This window comes from Aethalodelphis obliquidens, unplaced genomic scaffold, assembly GCF_003676395.1.
Source record: "Aethalodelphis obliquidens isolate GAN/ISIS:26980383/991018 unplaced genomic scaffold, ASM367639v1 scaffold50, whole genome shotgun sequence".
Classification (NCBI taxonomy): Eukaryota; Metazoa; Chordata; class Mammalia; order Artiodactyla; family Delphinidae; genus Aethalodelphis; species Aethalodelphis obliquidens.
Genome location: NW_020837994.1, coordinates 2,030,601 through 2,048,473, shown reverse-complemented (window position 1 = coordinate 2,048,473; position 17,873 = coordinate 2,030,601). Strand labels below are relative to the sequence as shown.

The 17,873-nt window shown below is 37.2% G+C and overlaps 1 protein-coding gene across 1 annotated transcript in view; it reads right to left on the bottom strand.

Annotated features, from left to right (window-relative positions):
* Positions 1-17,873, bottom strand: part of RNF169 (ring finger protein 169) — an 85,114-nt gene that overhangs the window by 12,430 nt on the left and 54,811 nt on the right. Inside the window, exons 3-4 of the mRNA XM_027083392.1 lie at positions 17,395-17,541; positions 11,822-11,940 (exon numbers count right to left, since the gene is read on the bottom strand). Of these exons, the coding sequence (XP_026939193.1) occupies positions 11,822-11,940; positions 17,395-17,541 (266 nt within the window). The remainder of the gene's footprint in view (positions 1-11,821; positions 11,941-17,394; positions 17,542-17,873) is intronic.

The following is a 17,873-nucleotide window of genomic DNA, read 5'->3' as shown; positions in this document are numbered from 1 at the left end:
TGCCTATCTCCATTTCATTTAGTTTTTTTTCTGGGGTTTTATCTTGTTCCTTCAGCTGGTACATAGCCCTCTGCATTTTCATCTTGTCTATCTTTCTGTGAATGTGGTGTTTGTTCCACAGGCTGCAGGACTGTAGTTCTTCTTGCTTCTGCTGTCTGCCCTCTGGTGGATGAGGCTATCTAAGAGGATTGTGCAAGTCCACTCTATGACTTTTGATTGGAGGAGAATTTAATCCATTTACATTTAGAGTGATTATTGATAAGTAAGGATTTACTAATGCCATCTTAGTCATTGTTTCCTAGCTGTTTTGTAGTTCTCTTGTGCCTTAATCCCTCTCTTGTGGCCTTCCTTTGTGAATTGGTGATTTTCTATAGAGGTATGCTTTGATTCCCTTTTTATTTTATGTGAATCCACTGTAGGTTTTTGCTTTTTGGCTATCATGAGGCTTACATAAAACATCTTATAGATATAAGAGTCTATTTTATGCTTGATAACAACTTAACTTCGATTGCATACAAAACTTTACCCTTTTACTCTCCTCCATTTTGTTTCTAATGTCACAAAACACTTGATGTCTTTTTATATTGTGTCGTCATTAACAAATTAGTTTAGCTATCATTTTTAATACTCTTGTCCTTTTAACATTTATACTAGAGTTAAGTGGTTAACATATCACCTTGTTAACATTATTAAAGTATTCTTAATTTGACTATATACTTACCTTTACCAGAGTGTTTTATATTTTCATATCTTTTCATGTTACTAATTAGTATAATTTTGTTTCAGCCTGAAGAACTCCTTTCAGCATTTCTTGTAAGGCAGGTCTAGTGGTGATGAACTCCCTCAGCTTTTGTGTGTCTGGGAAAGTCTTTACCTCTCCTTCATATATGAAGTACAACTTTACTAGATAGAGTATTTCGGCTGGCAGGTTTTTTTTTTTTTCCTTTCAGTGCTCTGAATATATCATCCTACTCCTCTGGACTGTATCGTTTCTGTTGAGAATTCTACTGATAGCCTTATGTGAGTTCCCCTGTAAGTTATAATCCTTTTCTCTTGCTGCTTTTAAGATGCTCACTTTGTCTTTTATATTTGACAGTTTTATCATAATGTGTCTGTTGAGCCATACCTTGTATGCCTGTAAGCCCTGTACTTGCCCAGCCTCAAGATGGAAGAAAGAGCCCAGAGTAAGCAACAAAGACATCAATAGTTTAATGGGATTAAACAGGGATCTCACATGTCTGAAGCAAGGTCCTGGAGTGACACTCCACTGTGTGCAGCAGACAGTGGGCAAGACATGGCAGTGGTCTTCACTACCAGGGGGAGAGGAAAGTTACCAGTTATAGGGGGAATTGATGTCAGGTTGGCTCATCAGTTACCAGGGCACGAGCAGAGGAGCACGCCCCTTACTGCCCCTTTGATAAGCTATCATGGTGGAGATGTTCTGATCTAAAGATTAGAACAATCACTAGATGGGGAGGGGGGAGGGGGTACAAGTATATAGGCATTTACTGATTAGGCTCTATGATTAAGAGGGAAGGTCAGTTATGTGAGTAGGGTGTAGGTGAAGCAGGGACTAGTTGAGCAGGGGATGTACAGAGAGCAAGAGAACAGCCATCTTGGGCTGCCTGATAATACAGTGTCTTGGAGAGAATGGCTTTAAGTTGAGTTTGTTTGGTGACCTATGAGCTTCACAAACTTAGATATCCAAATCTCTCCCCAGATTTGGGACGTTCTCAGCTCTTATTAATTAATTTATTTATTTTTACATCTTTATTGGAGTATAATTGCTTTACAGTGTTGTGTTAGTTTCTACTGTACAAAGAGAATCAGCTATACATATACATATATCCCCATATCTTGTAGCTCACTGAGCTTCCTTAAAACAGCTAATTTGAAGTCTTTGTTGGATAAATCACAGACCTCCATGTTTTTTGGGATCCAATACTGGAATACTGTTGTGATCTTTTGATGCTGTCATGTTTCCTTGATTTTTCATGTTCCTTGACATTTTGCATTGCCGTCCTCACATTGAAGTAGCAGTCACCTCCTCCGAACTTTACTAACTGCCTTCAGGAGAGAAAAACCTTCCAACAGCTCTGGTAGGGATGCTGGTATTTTCTCAGATCTTCTATGGATACACCAGCTCCTTGCTTTCTCCCTCTGTGGCAAAATTCTCAAGCTTGTATGCCTTCTCTTGATCCTCCAACATACCCGGCCGAAAGCTGACAGCCTCCATTTTGTTTTCCCAAGGGTGGCAGTAAAGCTCATTTGTGGTCTCTCCCTTGCCCACAGATTCTAGCTGGCTTTCTACACATGCTTACTGGCCATATGCCAAAACTCGCTCACTGCCACTGGGAGCATGCACAGGGAACTGGCCACAGAGTGGAAGCATGTGTGAATGAGGCATGTGGAGCGATGGGAGTGCCCATGGGCCAGTTGGGAGGATCCATAGGTGAGGCTTCCCCAGTGACTTGTGGGTGGAGTCTGTAATGTAGTTAGTAAGATCCTCATCCCTTTAATGCCCTCTGAGAGCCCTATCTGCTGCTTTCCCAGACTCTTCCTTCCCCTAGGTCTGTAGATCATAATTCAATACTCTGGTTGAGGCAGGAGAGAAATGGGCTTCCTATAAAGTTGGAGAAGCCAGGTGTTCACTCACACTCTCTTACTTTCTCCCACAGGGGCAATCACCAGCCAGGAAAATCTCTCTTGAACCTGAGTTCTGCTTCCCTGGGGTAGGGGTGATGCAGGTTAAGTCAAAGTGTTTCTCTTACCCTCTCTAATGTATCAAAGCTTGTACTTTTTTTCCTCCAATGGTGTGCTGGAATATAGATTCATAAAGGATATTGGCCTGTAGTTTTCTTTTCTTGTGATGTCTGCATATGGCTTTGGTATCAGGGTAATACTGGCTTCAAAGAATGAATGAATCGGGAAGTATTCACTCCTCTTCTAATTTTTGAAAGAGTTTGAGAAACATTCATGTTGATTCTTTTTTAAATGTTTGGTAGTTACACCAGTGAAGCCATCTGGTCCTGGGCTTTTCTTTGCCAGATGTTTTTTGATTACTGGTTCAACCTTTTCACTTGTTATAGGTCTATTCAGATTTTCAATTTCTTCTTGAATCAGTTAGGTATTTTGTCTCTAGCCAGGTATACAGTATTATTCAAGTCTTCTATATCCTTTGTTTATCTTTCATCTGTATAGTCTACCCATCATTGAAAGTGGGTGTTAAAGTCTCCAACTATTAATATTAAAATGTCTATTATTCCCCTTAATTTTGTCAGTTTTTGCTTCACATATCTTATGGACCCATAATTAGGTGTACATGTGTTTACAGCTGTTATATCTTCTTTGCGGACTGACCCTTTTAGAATTATACAATGCCTCTCTTTGTCTCTTGTAATAATAAAGTCTACGTTGTCTCATATTGTATAGCTATTCTAGTTCTCTTTTGGTCACTGTTTACATTTTTCACTTTCAACCTACTTCTGTCTCTGGATCTAAAGTGAGTCTCATCATATATTTGGACTATACTGTTTTTAAATCCATTCTGCCAATCTCTGCCTTTTAATTGGAGAGTTTAATTCATTTACATTTAATGTAATTACTGATAAGGAAGGACTTATGCAATTTTTCTATTTATTTTCTATATGTCTTGTACCTTTTTGTTCCACAATGTCTACATTAACGCCTTCTTTTGTGTTAGATATCTCCTACTGTACCATTTTGATTTCCTTCTTATTTCTTTAACTATGTATGTTTTAGTCATTTTCTTAGTGGTTGCCCTGGGGAATTACAATTAACATCGTAATTGAAAACAATATATTTCAAATTAATACCAACTCAATTTCAATAGCATACATAAACTTCGTTCCTATATAACTATATTCCCCCAATGTTGTTATTGTCACATGAAGAGTCACAAAAATCATGAATGTGAAAATATCGTGTAAACCATCAATATAATATATAGATATTATTATTGTAGTATTTGGTCAGGTTAAGAGACTTCAATGCTGGCTGAGAATCATCAGCAGTAAACTTGATAATGTTCCTAAGATTTAAGAGCTCAAACAATACCTTTGCTAAAAAATAGAGGAAGTAACTACTCCTCCCATCTTTGTGCACATCCATTTCTATATTCCTAAACCCTCACACAGTGCCTGGCACATAGTGGATATATTCAATAAATTTCTTATAAGTGAATAAAAATATATACAGAAATGCCTATGACATTCTTAAGGAAAGGAAAGAAAACTTCATCATTTATTAGGACTCTATTATCTGTCAGGCATTGTGTGTTTTAAATATACTGTACCTCATTTAATCCATATAGAAACCCTATAAATCAGCATCTTCAATTTACAGACAAAGAACTGAAGGAAGTGATTTTTCCAGGTCACATAGCTGAAGCCAAAGTTTAAACCTGTATCTCCAAGACTCTAAGGCCTGTGCTCTTTCTACCACAGCATACTGATATTACATTCTACTCTACTCTGCCACAGAATAGACCCAGCACGTCTAGAGAAGTTCTCTCTTCCAAACACATAATGAAGTCATAAACAAGAGACAGCAGCATTGTCTGAAAGGCAACTAGCTTAAAATTTCCACTGCCAAGGGACCAGATGGTTTCTGGGATTTCTAGTTAAGCTAAAAATACCCACAACCACAATGCATCTGACTTACAAACAAAGAAAAGGAGGAGCAGCCAGTATAAACATGCAGCTGGAAAGCCAGAAGATTTAATGCTTATAAAGCACTGCTTAAAGGGTTTTCAAATGGTATTACATGATATAAAACATTAGACAGCTCATGTTATTAACTGCTCACTCATCACTCTCTCTGTCTCTCACATACCCATACCACATTAGTTTTTTAATCAAACTCTCAGGTCTGGCAGAGCTGAGTTCCACCAAGAGGCTGAAGGTCAGAGAGGATCCTCCTCCCAGCCCCTAGCCTGGGTGTGTGAGGCCTCCCACCCCCACACACATACTTGAATAAAAGCAGCAGCTTCCTTAGGCCTAGCTGTAGCTGCCACGCACCCAGAAATGGGTAAGATTTTGTTACAATCCTTCCCTTGTATATTTATTGTTGGGTTATCTGCCTTGTGTATACTAGCATTCTTTCTTTTTTTTTTTTTTTTTACTAACTAACTAACTTACTTACTTACTTACTTATTTATTTATTTATGGCTGCATTGGGTCTTCGTTTCGGTGCACGGGCTTCTTATTGCGGTGACTTCTCTTGTTGCAGATCACGGGCTCTAGGCGGGTGGGCTTCAGTAGTTGTGGCACACGGGCTTCAGTACTTGTGGCTCACGGGCTCTAGAGCACAGGCTCAGTAGTTGTGGCGCACAGGCTTAGTTACTCCACGGCATGTGGGATCTTCCCGGACCAGGGCTCGAACCCATGTCCGCTGCATTGGCTGGCGGATTCTTAACCACTGTGCCACCAGGGAAGTCCCTCTTTCTTTTTTTAAAGTGTAAAATTTAATGGTTTTTAGTATATTCACAGAGTTATTTAACCATCACAATTTTAAAACGTTTCCATCACCTCATAAAGAAACCTCATACCCTTTAGCTCTTACTCCTAAACCCTGCCTTCTCCTCCAGCCCTAAGCAACCACTTATCTACTTTCTGTCTCTACATATTTGCCTATTCTGGACATGCACTAGTATTTGTTTGCTGATGGATAGGAACATTGTTTCCACAGCTGTATTTCAAAAGGCCTAGAGTAATGCAAAAGGATTTGAGTCCCCTCAAACAAGAGGATAACTGGACAGCTTCTTACCCACCTTTGTACAATCTTGTATTATTTTAGAACAAGACAGGGTATAAATTATTTAAACAAACAGAAGGAAGGAAGCTTTCTGCTGTAAAGGTAGATCATTTCAAGACAAAGAGCTTAAGCACAGAGCCTTCTGTCACAGGGTTCTGACAATGGTTTGCTAGAAAGAGCATAGGTTTGGAGTCAAGAGAGACCTGAGTTCCAATTCCATCTCTGTCACCCTACTCAGGTGAGAAGTTCTGGGGTGAGTTACTTAACCTCTTTGAACTGCATTCTCCTCAGCTGAAAAATGAGAATGTTATAAATCTTATAGGATTAATGTAAGAACTAAAGGAAATGAGGTATGTAAAGTACTGAACATGGCAGGAAGCCCTGGGAAAAAGCTAGTTCCCTGATGCTACCCTTCACCATCCTGCCAGACCCCTCTGAAAACCACCAGTATATTCCTACTTTAGTATGGCAGAGAGATTACTGACACCTCTAAAACCTGCTCCTTAAATTCCACATCACTTCTCCTTAAGCTATCTTCCTTTTCCATCCATACTCCATACTCTTAACAAGATTTGTCCTCTTAACCAGCTCATCCACTTGATTTGCTTCTATTCTTTTATCCCTCCCCCAACACACACACACACACACACACACACACACACGCTCACACACACACACACGCACACACACGACCTGCCCCAGGCCATCATCAAGCCTTGTGGTTTCTTTTAAATCACTACCTCATTTTTCTCTCATAGTCTCCTTTCCCTCGTGGTTACTGTTTGGACTATTCCCCACACATAACTTGCTAAGTCTAATCCTGAGATTTTTACAGAACTCACTAACTGCCCCTTACCCTTTCCTTTTCATGCCCTGGTCACATTTCCTCCACCTTTTAAAACCCTGCTCTAAGCCACTTCTAGACACTTCAGTTTTAGAGGCGAAAAGAGTCTTAAGAAATCATTCAGGGAAATCCCCTGCCCAGCAATAGGTAGGGCATAACAACTTGCATTTTACATAAATGATACAGAAGGAGGTCAACTGATTTTACTCAAGCTCACACCACTAATTCCCTAAAACTCCCTAGACTGGCTTCTCCACCCTCATCTCTCTGGTTTGCCTCCTTTCATCAATTCTAAAGCTAGCCCTCCAGGGCTTCCCTGGTGGCGCAGCGGTTCAGAATCCGCCTGCCAATGCAGGAAATGCAGGTTCAAGCCCTGGTCCAGTAAGATCGCACATGCCGCGAAGCAACTAAGCCTGCGTGCCACAACTACTGAGCCTGTGCTCTAGAGCCTGCGAGCCACAATTACTGAAGCCTGCGTGCCTAGAGCCCACGCTCTGCAACAGGAGAAGCCACCGCGATGAGAAGTCCATGCGCCACAAGGAAGAGTAGCCCCCGCTCGCTGCAACTAGAGAAAGCCCGTGCACAGCAACGAAAACCCAACACAGCCAAAAATAAAATAATTAAAAAATAATAAAGCTAGTCCTCCAGTATCACATCATTTATGTGTCTGGTATCTGTCCGCTGAAAGCATCTATATTTTCATTCGTTCATTTTAAAAAAGAGGAACAAGTATGCATATTTTAATTCACTCCAACACTGGCTGGGCATGCAGTTAATATGACTGAGTCTGCAGTCAGTCTCTGTCTCTATCTCTCCTTACACACACACCTTAGAGGAAGCATAGACACTTCAGGTCTCTTTTGCTGCACCCGACTCTGAACCACAGACCCAGGCTTAAAGTATTTGGACATTAGAAAACAATATAATGTAGTTAATTTCTACTTAATTAAGGCTTAATTATTACTCAGTGTAACACAGATTTTTCTTTTACAGAATATATAAAAAGGATCCTCATAAGCTACTGTTAATGTATTAAAGAGCTAAAGACAACTTTATAGTATAAAAGCTTTATCAATGTGGTCATTAGACTCCCCCTAAATCCCATATTAATCCTATGGAATCTAGTCTAAACAACAGCCACCAGCCAATCTGTTTCCTCCACAGCTCCCAGAGTCCTCCCTCCTACAGACTCTGCAAGTTTGACAATTCTGAAAAAGCCCCCTTTAACCTACCCAAGGGCACCAAGACCTATCTCATTAAACATTCCACAAGTATTTATTGAGCCTCTATTATGTGCCAGGCACTGTACTAAGTACTGTGAATACAATGGTCAACAAGACTTTTGTCCCTGCTTGCAAAGGATTTAAAGCCTAGTGGGAAAATGGGCAGAGGCAGCATAGTGATCTATAAGAAAGTCATGGGGGACAAAAGGGTATAGTGGAAAGAGCCAAGAAATCTCAGTTCTAACTCATTGTCCTACTACTCTAGCAGTCTAAGATTTGGCAAGCCATGGTCTCTCGCTGAGCTTTAGTCTTCTCACCCATAAAACAAAGGAATTAGATAAAACAATATTTAAGATCCTTTTCAGTTCTAAGAGTTCTAAAAGAAGATAACAAAATAGCAGCAGCTATACTCACTGAAGGCTTATCATATGCCAGTAATCTCACTAGGCACCGTTTACTTAAGATACAGTTTTGTACAGAATGGCAGTACTGGCATTACTGCATCGCCTTCTTTTCTTTATTTTTTAAACTGGAAGGAGGATAGATGGTTTGATTATATTTCTTTTTATGGTTATACCCTATTCCCAAGAAGAATTTTAAGTGACTTACAGTAAAAATACATAAAGAATGAGCGTTAATAGAGAATAAAGACCACATTAAGTAATAAATATGAGAAGAGTATGCCAAAAATTATTTCTTTAATTATATGCCATGTTGGAAGGTCATGATGACTGAATTGAAAACTCTGTCTTAATTCTAAACTTCCTGACAGCCAAAGCAAAGAGGAAAACACAACTGAACGTGTAGCTCTTAGAAAAGACACTAGCTCAACAGAGAAAGTTTTTCCAGACTGAGTTTTTAGAATAACTTGCAACCACGTTTTTTGTTTGATTCTTCTAGTGGTGAAGAGGGCATGAGGAATGAGGGGAAATAAATGTAAACAAATAAACAAACCAGTTTTTCAGATATTTAAAATAAAAGCCTAATTTTATAATTATATATCTTATGGTTCAAGTTAATTCTTTTCAATTCACATATATTTTATAATTTACTTAGAAATGACCTTGGGTTAACTATTACTCTATCTGCCTATTTGGAAGAAGTTTCATTTTCAAAGGGCTATAGAACTTTATTAATAGTGCTGCAAAACATTCTTTGCTTTGAATGTTTCAAATGAAAATAGACTGAGCTACTGGCAAGACTCAGCCAGAATCTATTGATGGATTCCTTCCAAAATAACCATCCTATCAGGACTACTCACTCTTAACTCCATGCTTTTGGGCTTAAGAAAGAAAGTTTATAAAGTAGATAAGTAAAATAAATGCAGATTAATTTGATTTAAATACAGATGTAAAAAACTTTAAAGCTTTTACAGATGAACTCTCTTTAGGAAACAAACTTGCAGAGAAAAACCTATTCTTCTGTTATTGCTTAACAGACAGAAAAAAATGCATTTGAAATATCCCAAAACTGTTAACAATGCTAATTCTTTTTTTCTTGTGGTAAAATATATACAACATGAAAGTTACCATTTTAACCATTTTAAGTTTACAGGCACATCGCTATGCAACCATCACCATGCTAATTCTTTTTTAATATATCCATATGCCTCATCTCATTGTCAGCACTAACAACTTCATATTGTTTTCCTAAATATCATTTAGAATTGAAACTTAATATTTTCTTAACTAAGAAGTAAAACATGTTGACTAAATAAGAGATGCAATTCACAGTATTACCATAATAAATTTTCCAACCTAAAGTTTCCATGACATCAGCAAACTATTTCCTAAAAAGATAACCCTACCAACCAAATCCAATTAATTTTTTAAAAAACTGTACTAATAACTGAACTCAGCCCACAACCTTGGATATTTGGAAAAAATAAATGCTGAAATCCATATATGTATAATACTCATTGCAACATTTCTTAACAATAACATGTTAAGTAAATATTTTCTTATAAATTAATCCCATTGTGACTCAACGATACATACTAAGGGCAAGGATGGGCCAAGGAGCAGGAAAAGAAGATATACCACACATATTCCAGAGCCACACATAATCAAAAGCACACCCCTCTGTATAGACTTTACATTTTGCCCTTTAGAGAAGAATTTTCTAAGTTCCTTGGTAGGCATTTCTAAGTAACAACATATTAACCTTCTACCCACTTTAAAAGAATGAATTACAGGGGTAGAGACTGGAATTGGTAATAAGTAGTTCACCTATCCAGTGTCCACTCCAATTAACTGGGGCAATTTGGCCTTGGCATCATATTTGGGTTTTAATAAAATTTTCCTTTTTCCCAAGTAATTTCAAATGAAGAGATATTAACTAACTAATCACAGACTGCCTAAAGCAACATTTATTTGTTTCAGGGGATATTTATGGTGACTTGATTGGAATTAATATGATCTTCTCTTTTCAGTAGATCCCTCTAATAAACATTAAGATACACCCGCTATAAATGGGGAAAAATCCACATACACATTCAGAAGCTGACGATTCTTAGTCAAGCAATCTTGAAATTTTTAACTTTACAGGGCATCTATAGTTCAAGCTCATATGCATAAAGCAAGAGTTTCATCATCACCATAAAAGGTTAAGTACACTGGCTTACATCTTACGTATTGGGTTCTCATTTCATCAGTCAAGCTACAGTGGCTACAATCCAGTGGCCATTCAACAAATGTCAAATGAGTGAATAAACTGTTTAGGAAAGGGCCTTCCTGGAAGGAGTTACCATCACCCAGAGAAGGGGAGGCATTTAAGAGGAGAGGTTTAGCGAATTTTACTCACAGAAATAACAGGAAATGCTCAATATTCTGTAATAACCTATATGGGAAAAGAATCTGAAAAAGAATGAATATATGTATAACTGAATCACTTTTCTGTACACCTGAAACTAACACAACATTGTAAATCAACTATACTCCAATAAAATTTAAAAAAGAAAAAGAACAGGAAAATCAGAACATATACCAAAAGGATTCAGATATAAAAAGAACAGGGTTCACAATAGTATGAACTTTATAACATTCTTAAACTTGGTAGATTTTTTTGGTCATATTTATTAGTGGGTAGCAATAAAAAGCCTTAAGATATAAAGGGTCCAGGTACATGTCCATAGGAACAGCAAGAGAGATACACTTCATAGTGCTGTGGGAAGGAGAAGAACTCTAGAAATAAGGGTGAGCAATGCCAGCTCTAAATCAAAAAAGACAACAAAATGGGGTAAAGACTGTGTCTTTTTATATTAAAAGAGAGGGCATGGCACATAGTACCTCCTGCCTGTTGAATAAATGATTCCTTCCAGCTTTCCTCCCTTCTTTCATTTCTTCTTCCCTTCCTTTCCCTCCTGCTATCTACCTACCTACCTACCTACCTATCCATCCATCTATCCATCCTTCTTTCCTTCCTTCCACCAAGCCCTTCATTATTCTTCCATCACCCAACATTCATCCAATTCCTCCTTCCTTTCCTCCCCAGGGCCTGCAAAGTCTAAAGGAACAAGAAGTGCCTTGACAAAGGTCTTAAAAACTTTTTAGTTTGCCCTCCTGAAACCTATCAATATATATTTTAGTTCCAGGCATTGAAAATACATCAACTCTGGTCTCAAGTTCCTATTAAGAGGAAAAAAGTCCACAAAGAAAATCCATGGATATTGTCTTCATTATCAATGGTTGTTGAAGAAGGCTTTGTTGTTTCCTCCCAGAAAAGAAAGTTCAACTCTGCAGCAGAGCAATTAGTACAATCTTACCCTGAGGATACCCGAAATGGGTAAAATTTACTTTTTTTTAAAATTTCAGGTCAGCCCCTTATTCCTAACCCATATTTGAAAGCCAGTTCCCCCATTTTCCCTCACTCCCACCTCCCCCAAAGTAGCTACAACAAACACTTTAAAGCTCCCCCAGTCTCTTTTGTCTCATATCCCAAAATGAAAGAACCCTGACTGGATTCAGTATCAGTCTCTTACCCTGCCAGGAAAGATAAGGAGTAGGAGTTGTTCTTGGAAACAAATGCCGAGCGGTGTGTCTGTATCATCTTGCCTCGAGAAGGTTCTTCATTCTCTGAATCTGAGAGACGTGCAGGACACTGGCAGGAGACAAGGGAGACAACACTGTCCATTTGGGGTTCCCATGGAATCTCCCAAAGCTATTGTTCAAATCTCTCTTTCTATTATATGTTCTCTCTGAGTTCCAATCTATGTTTCCAACTGCCTCTTGGGATCCCAATCTGGATATCCCAAATGCAGCTCAAACTTAATATATCCAAAATCAAACTCAATATTTCTCTTCTCTAAGTCCCCCTACCAACCCAGTTAGAAGCTTCAATGTCACCCATGACTCTTTCCTTTCCTTTCTTCAAAGTCATAATAACATTGTATAGAGGTTTTGAGTACCCCAACACATCCAAATATTTTATTTCATCTACTCTTTAACCTACCCCACTAAGAAGGGACTATTACCTTTTACAGATGGCAAACTGAGGCTCAGAATAGTTAACCTGCCTAGGATTGTAGAGTTAATAACGCTGGTACTGTGATCCAGAGCATCTGTCTCCAAACTGCCTCCACGTTATTTCTACTTTGCTCCATTCTACTCCAATGTCTTTCAGATCTAACTCTTCTCATGAATACTCATTGTCACTGCCTTTCCTTAGATTCTCATCATCTTCTGCCTTGACTACTGCAATAATCTACTTATGGGTCTTGCTCTCTCCAGTCTTTCTTCCCTCCAACCCCCTCCATATTATCAAACACACAGACAGAATCCCATCACTCCCTTGCTTAACCGTTGGTGACTTCAGGATAAAGTCTAAATACCTCAGCATGATCCAATAACCTTCAGAAACTAGATCCAATCTTCCTCTAAGTTTTTCTCCCACCAGTTCCGACACAGGGAACTCCTTGAGCTCTACTGCAATCATACTACTTTCTACTCTCCACATGTACCATCACAGTCTTTCAAAACTCCTATTCTTTTGCACATGCTATTCGTCCCTTTGCCTAAGATTCTCCTTCCGCATTCTCTGCCTATAAAATACTCACTGGCCTTTCAGAGGCATCTTAAATGTCATTTTCGCTTCCAAATACCCTTAGATCAGCTTTTTCCATCTTGCTGACACTCATTCATTTACCTTCATTTTATTTTACAGTCTCTTTTTGAGAGACTTTAAATTTACATTCAAAGTTTCTTTTACGTGTGTCTTTTGCATACACATATGAGGATCTGCTCATGATTCAATATGAGTGTCTTCTTTATAGGGGGAGCAACTAATCACACTGAACTGTAGCTTCTTATTTAGGAGTCTGATTTCTGCTGTAGACAACAGACCCTTTGAGAGCAAGTGACCACCTTTTCTTTAAAACTTCTGATACCATTATATAGTAGGTAAACAAAAAAAGTCTAATAATCTAATGATTAACCAGTTTTCTAATGATTCAATGACTATCAAAGCTAGAGTTGTAGACAGAGGCATGCAAGGCGTCTTTTGGCTCAGAGTACCCTGTATTCCTTAAATGCCTTTTATTCTCTAGGTTGATAGGCACATTCATACAACAGGCTATGTTTCCAACAGCCTTTAAGAAACAGTTGAAGGATTACAATTTACAGAGAAGCTTTTCCATTCTGTAGGGTATCTATCCCTCCTTAAAGAACCCTGTTGTACAAACTATTCACTGGAGAAACTTTAATAGCACTAACCCATTACCAAATTTATTGGAAAGAAAGAAAAAGTTTTGACATCAACAGACTCAACGGGATAAATAATGGCAATTTTTTTTTAGGTCTTTCTGCATAATCAATTCGGTACCAAATAAAACAATGTTCAAATTCCCGCTCTATTACTTAGCTATCACTGTCACTATAGGTTAATTGCTTTACCTTTTTGAGCCTCAGTTTCTCATCTATAAAATTAAAAATGATCTGTCTACTACGTATATTGTGATAAACCATTAAAAACACATGGTGCATTAGCTCACAAGTAGTAAGTGTTCAACAAAAGGTAGATTTTATTTATATCAATTTTAATACTATTAATCTTTTAAGAAAAAACTCTGGTATTATAATAGGTATATGCCAGGTTCCTTTTAATTGTTGAAAATAAATTTACATTATTATAAATAAATAATTATATAAACAGAAGGTACCCTGACCCCCAATCCCTCTATATTTCTACCCTCACGAAACCTAGAGCCATAAGATAGGAAAATATTTACCTCTCACCTTTAACTTTGGATAAAAACAAGCATACAGGACTATCGATTCCTAAAATGGAAATCTCTAAAATGATATTTTTTTAAACGTTGTGCCTAAAAAAAATTAAAAGAATGATAATACCCAGGGTTGGCAAGGGTGCGAGGAAATTAGTTTAGCACATTTGTTTACTACTGTTTAATACAAACTTTAAAGTTCAAAGTTTAGTACAAACTTCCTGGAGGTCAACTGAATAATAAGTACCAAAAAGTCTTAAGAAGTACACTCCCTTTGATCTGATCATTCCACTTCTAGTAATTTATAAGGATCTAATGAGACATGTGGATTTCATCACAGCAGTGGTTTAAGACAGCAAAATATCAACAGATTAATTAACTGGATAAATTCTACAGTAAAGAATAACTAGCAGACCACTAAATAATGATATGGGATTCTTTATTTACATGGAAAGACATCCAGGACTTATAATTTATTAAAGAAGGTTATAAAACAGTATGTATACTGGGTTACATTTTCTGAAAAGAAAAACAGTACATTTTATACACACACACGCACACACAGACACACACACACACACACAAACACACTTAGAAGTGAAGTCTGGAAGAATATTCACCAAAATGTTTATAGGAGTTTTCTCTAGGCTATGGGATGACAAGCAGTTTTTCACTTTCAACTTTATAATCTTTAGTATGACTATAATTGTTACACCAAATTGTTTTCCAACAATTTGCACTACTGTCGGTATTAACTGCACCATAACAAATCGTAATAAATTAAACATCGTGCCTATTTTATTTTCTTTCTGAATAAATAACTGTTTCTAGAATAAGCACTTTTCTTCCTCTATTTGGATTCAACTTGATAAACACGTATCAAACACTTGTGATGTGCAAGGTACTATGCGATATTTAAAAAACAGTAAGACACATTTACTATACTTAACAAACTTACAAATTAAGTAGAGAAACACAAACACACAAATAACCATAATGTAAGGAAGAATGAAATAAGTCCTATAAAAGTTACAAAGTGAGGAGAGAAAACTTGAAGAGAATGGATGATGGGAGTGGAGAAAAAGTGAGGAATCCCTATAGGTTCCAGGAAGGTGACAGCTTTTGAACTGGACATGGAAAGATAAATAGCCTTTCAACAGGTAAGGTCAGTGGCATTTCAATGAGATGAAACGCAAGAGCAACGATTCTCAGGAGGGAAAGCATAGATTATACATTTGGGGGAAAGCAAACAGCTCTGTTCCCTGGAGTTCTCGAATGTAAGCAAAAATGAAAAAAAAAAGATAAGCTAGAATAATACTAAGGACCTGAATGTTGGGGTGAAGAGTTCTCATTTAATTCCACAGGAAATGGGGAGCCACTGAGGTTTTTGGAGCAGGACAGTGAAATGATCAGTCCAGCTCTAATCATAATACTCTCTATATAAAATATAATCCTTCAGCTGGCTTTTCACTGAGACCACTTGAGCTTCTTTTCAGTCCCAATATGAATGCATCCTTGGCTAAACTAAATGAAATTATTTGTTCAACACCAAAATTTCTTAAGACATATTTAAAGTAAAATTTTAAAAGTCCTCAAAAATATAAAAGCAAACGGAAAAAAGGTAAAATCACAAAAATCTAAAACTTAAAGTGTTCATAGATCTGATTTTATTCAATGTACAGGAAATTTTGCAAAACTGGCCATTGCCAATCAGGATTTGTACTTCCTGATTCCTTTTAAGATTAAATTTTAGGTTGATGTAATTAATTTCTACTTCAAAGATTACAGTGGCAAAAGAAAAAATAATTAGAGCAATTTCCCATCCTTGCTATGAATTAATACTAGAGATCATTTCCTGGAGGAAACCTAGATCTGGCAAGGCCAAAAACAATAGGTTCTTTCTATCAAAAGGACCATAGTAAAGAGTAAGCTCTCTTTGTCAAAATTGGTTTGTCCTAAAAAGAAACGTCTTTCTGGGCTGTTTTCCCTGAGGACACTAATGGACAGTCCTGTTGGGGTGAAGAGGCAGAGTTTGCGGTCTTTAGAGACTACAGACAACAGTTGGGGCTATTAGTCAGAAGACATACTATATGCACAAGACTATCATATATTTTATTCTTGCCTTCCTAGATAAACTGTATTCTCTCCAAAAGCAGTCTTTTTCCTTCTGTAGTTCCCAATGAACAGAGCATTGAGAGTACATAAGCATTTCATATTTGTTAAACTGAATCTTTTAGAAGGTTGGAATGCAAATGATTGTTTTTAACAATAATTAAATAGTAGCAATTATTATTATTATAACTGGGGTAAAAAAGCCCCACATATACATTGACAGTCAGCAAATACTATCAATCCAAGAAAGCTTAAGTAATCTCAAATTCTGAAGTTCAGGAAAAATGCCTTTGCAAAGAGTAAACCTAAAGCACAGAGAAATTAAGTAACCTGGCCAAAGTCGTACAATCTGTTACAATGCTGGGACCTGTTTAACAGGCAGACTTCAGGTCTAGAGATATTTTTTCCCTCTATTCTGGTATGTTGTCTGTCTTTATATATGGTAAAGTTTTATTAAATCCACCTAATTAAAAATATAGCCTGAAATACTAACAAGCCTGAATCACAAAACATTTTAATAGATATGACTCTAAAGGTATGCTAAGATATACATATATCAATAGAAGATGTCTAATCCAATATGAATTACTAAAGAAAAAAAAACAATTGTAATCATCCATTTGAACCATAATCAGTGGATCCTCCAAAAGTGCTTTCTTGTATTAGTTAAATATACCATTTACAACATTTTCCAGTAATTTGCTTGGTAAATAAGTAATGAAAAAAAATTCAGGCAAGATTTGGCCCATTAGAAGTATAATTAGGTTAAGTTTAAACTAAGTAATCTAATATTGAGGACATACTTTGTAAATAGAACTGTGCTGTTTGGGGCATTATAAAGAGTAAAGGGAAGTAAAATACAAACTAAAGGAAATCTAGTTGCGGATATAACACATACAGAACTCAGATGTCAAATAACAACTCATAAATCAAAATGACAATATATGTATAAAACTTACCACAAGTAGTAAACTATACTAGGTTTTTCCTCTCACTCACCTTTTTTCCCCACTGTTCCCCCTTAATCTTTCCACACAAGTCTCATTGTCCCATTCACAAATCATTTTCTCCAGCTCTCCACCTGAATGCTAAGTTCTTCACTACTCTTAAGCAGCACAGTCAATGACTGTTACTATTCACCAACAAAGGTTTTTCAGATCCACATCACCTGGGCTAATTGCTGATTTTAAGGCAGGCGTCCATCAAAAAGGTGATCTACTTACACGCTCTAGATTTGTCTTCAGTACTAATGGCTCATCTCTTTTTTTCTGTTCATCCATTTTCCTTTTTCCCATTTCTGTATCCTCTGGTAACAGCCTGTGGATTTGATCTTCAGAGGTTTTCTCCTCTTGTAACTTTTCTTCTCTCAGCTAAAAATACAAATCACACCAAGACAGTAGTTTTAGGCAACTATAGACTTAAAACCATCTTTTACTCAGTAGTCTATTAGAACAAACAGGAAAGTTTTGAGACTATTTTCTTATTTGCTATAAAGCCCTCTTAATTTTTAAGTCTACTTTTACTTGAATCTTGCCAAACATTCCCTTCATGGCTTAAGATTTAACTTCTCTGCATTCTTGAGCAATATGAAATCACAAAGGCTAAGATAATACACGTAATCAAAAAATAAGGTTTATTCACTTAGCCAAAAAAGGTGGAACCTAAAAACTTTCCTTACTTCCATAAACCAGATATAACTACA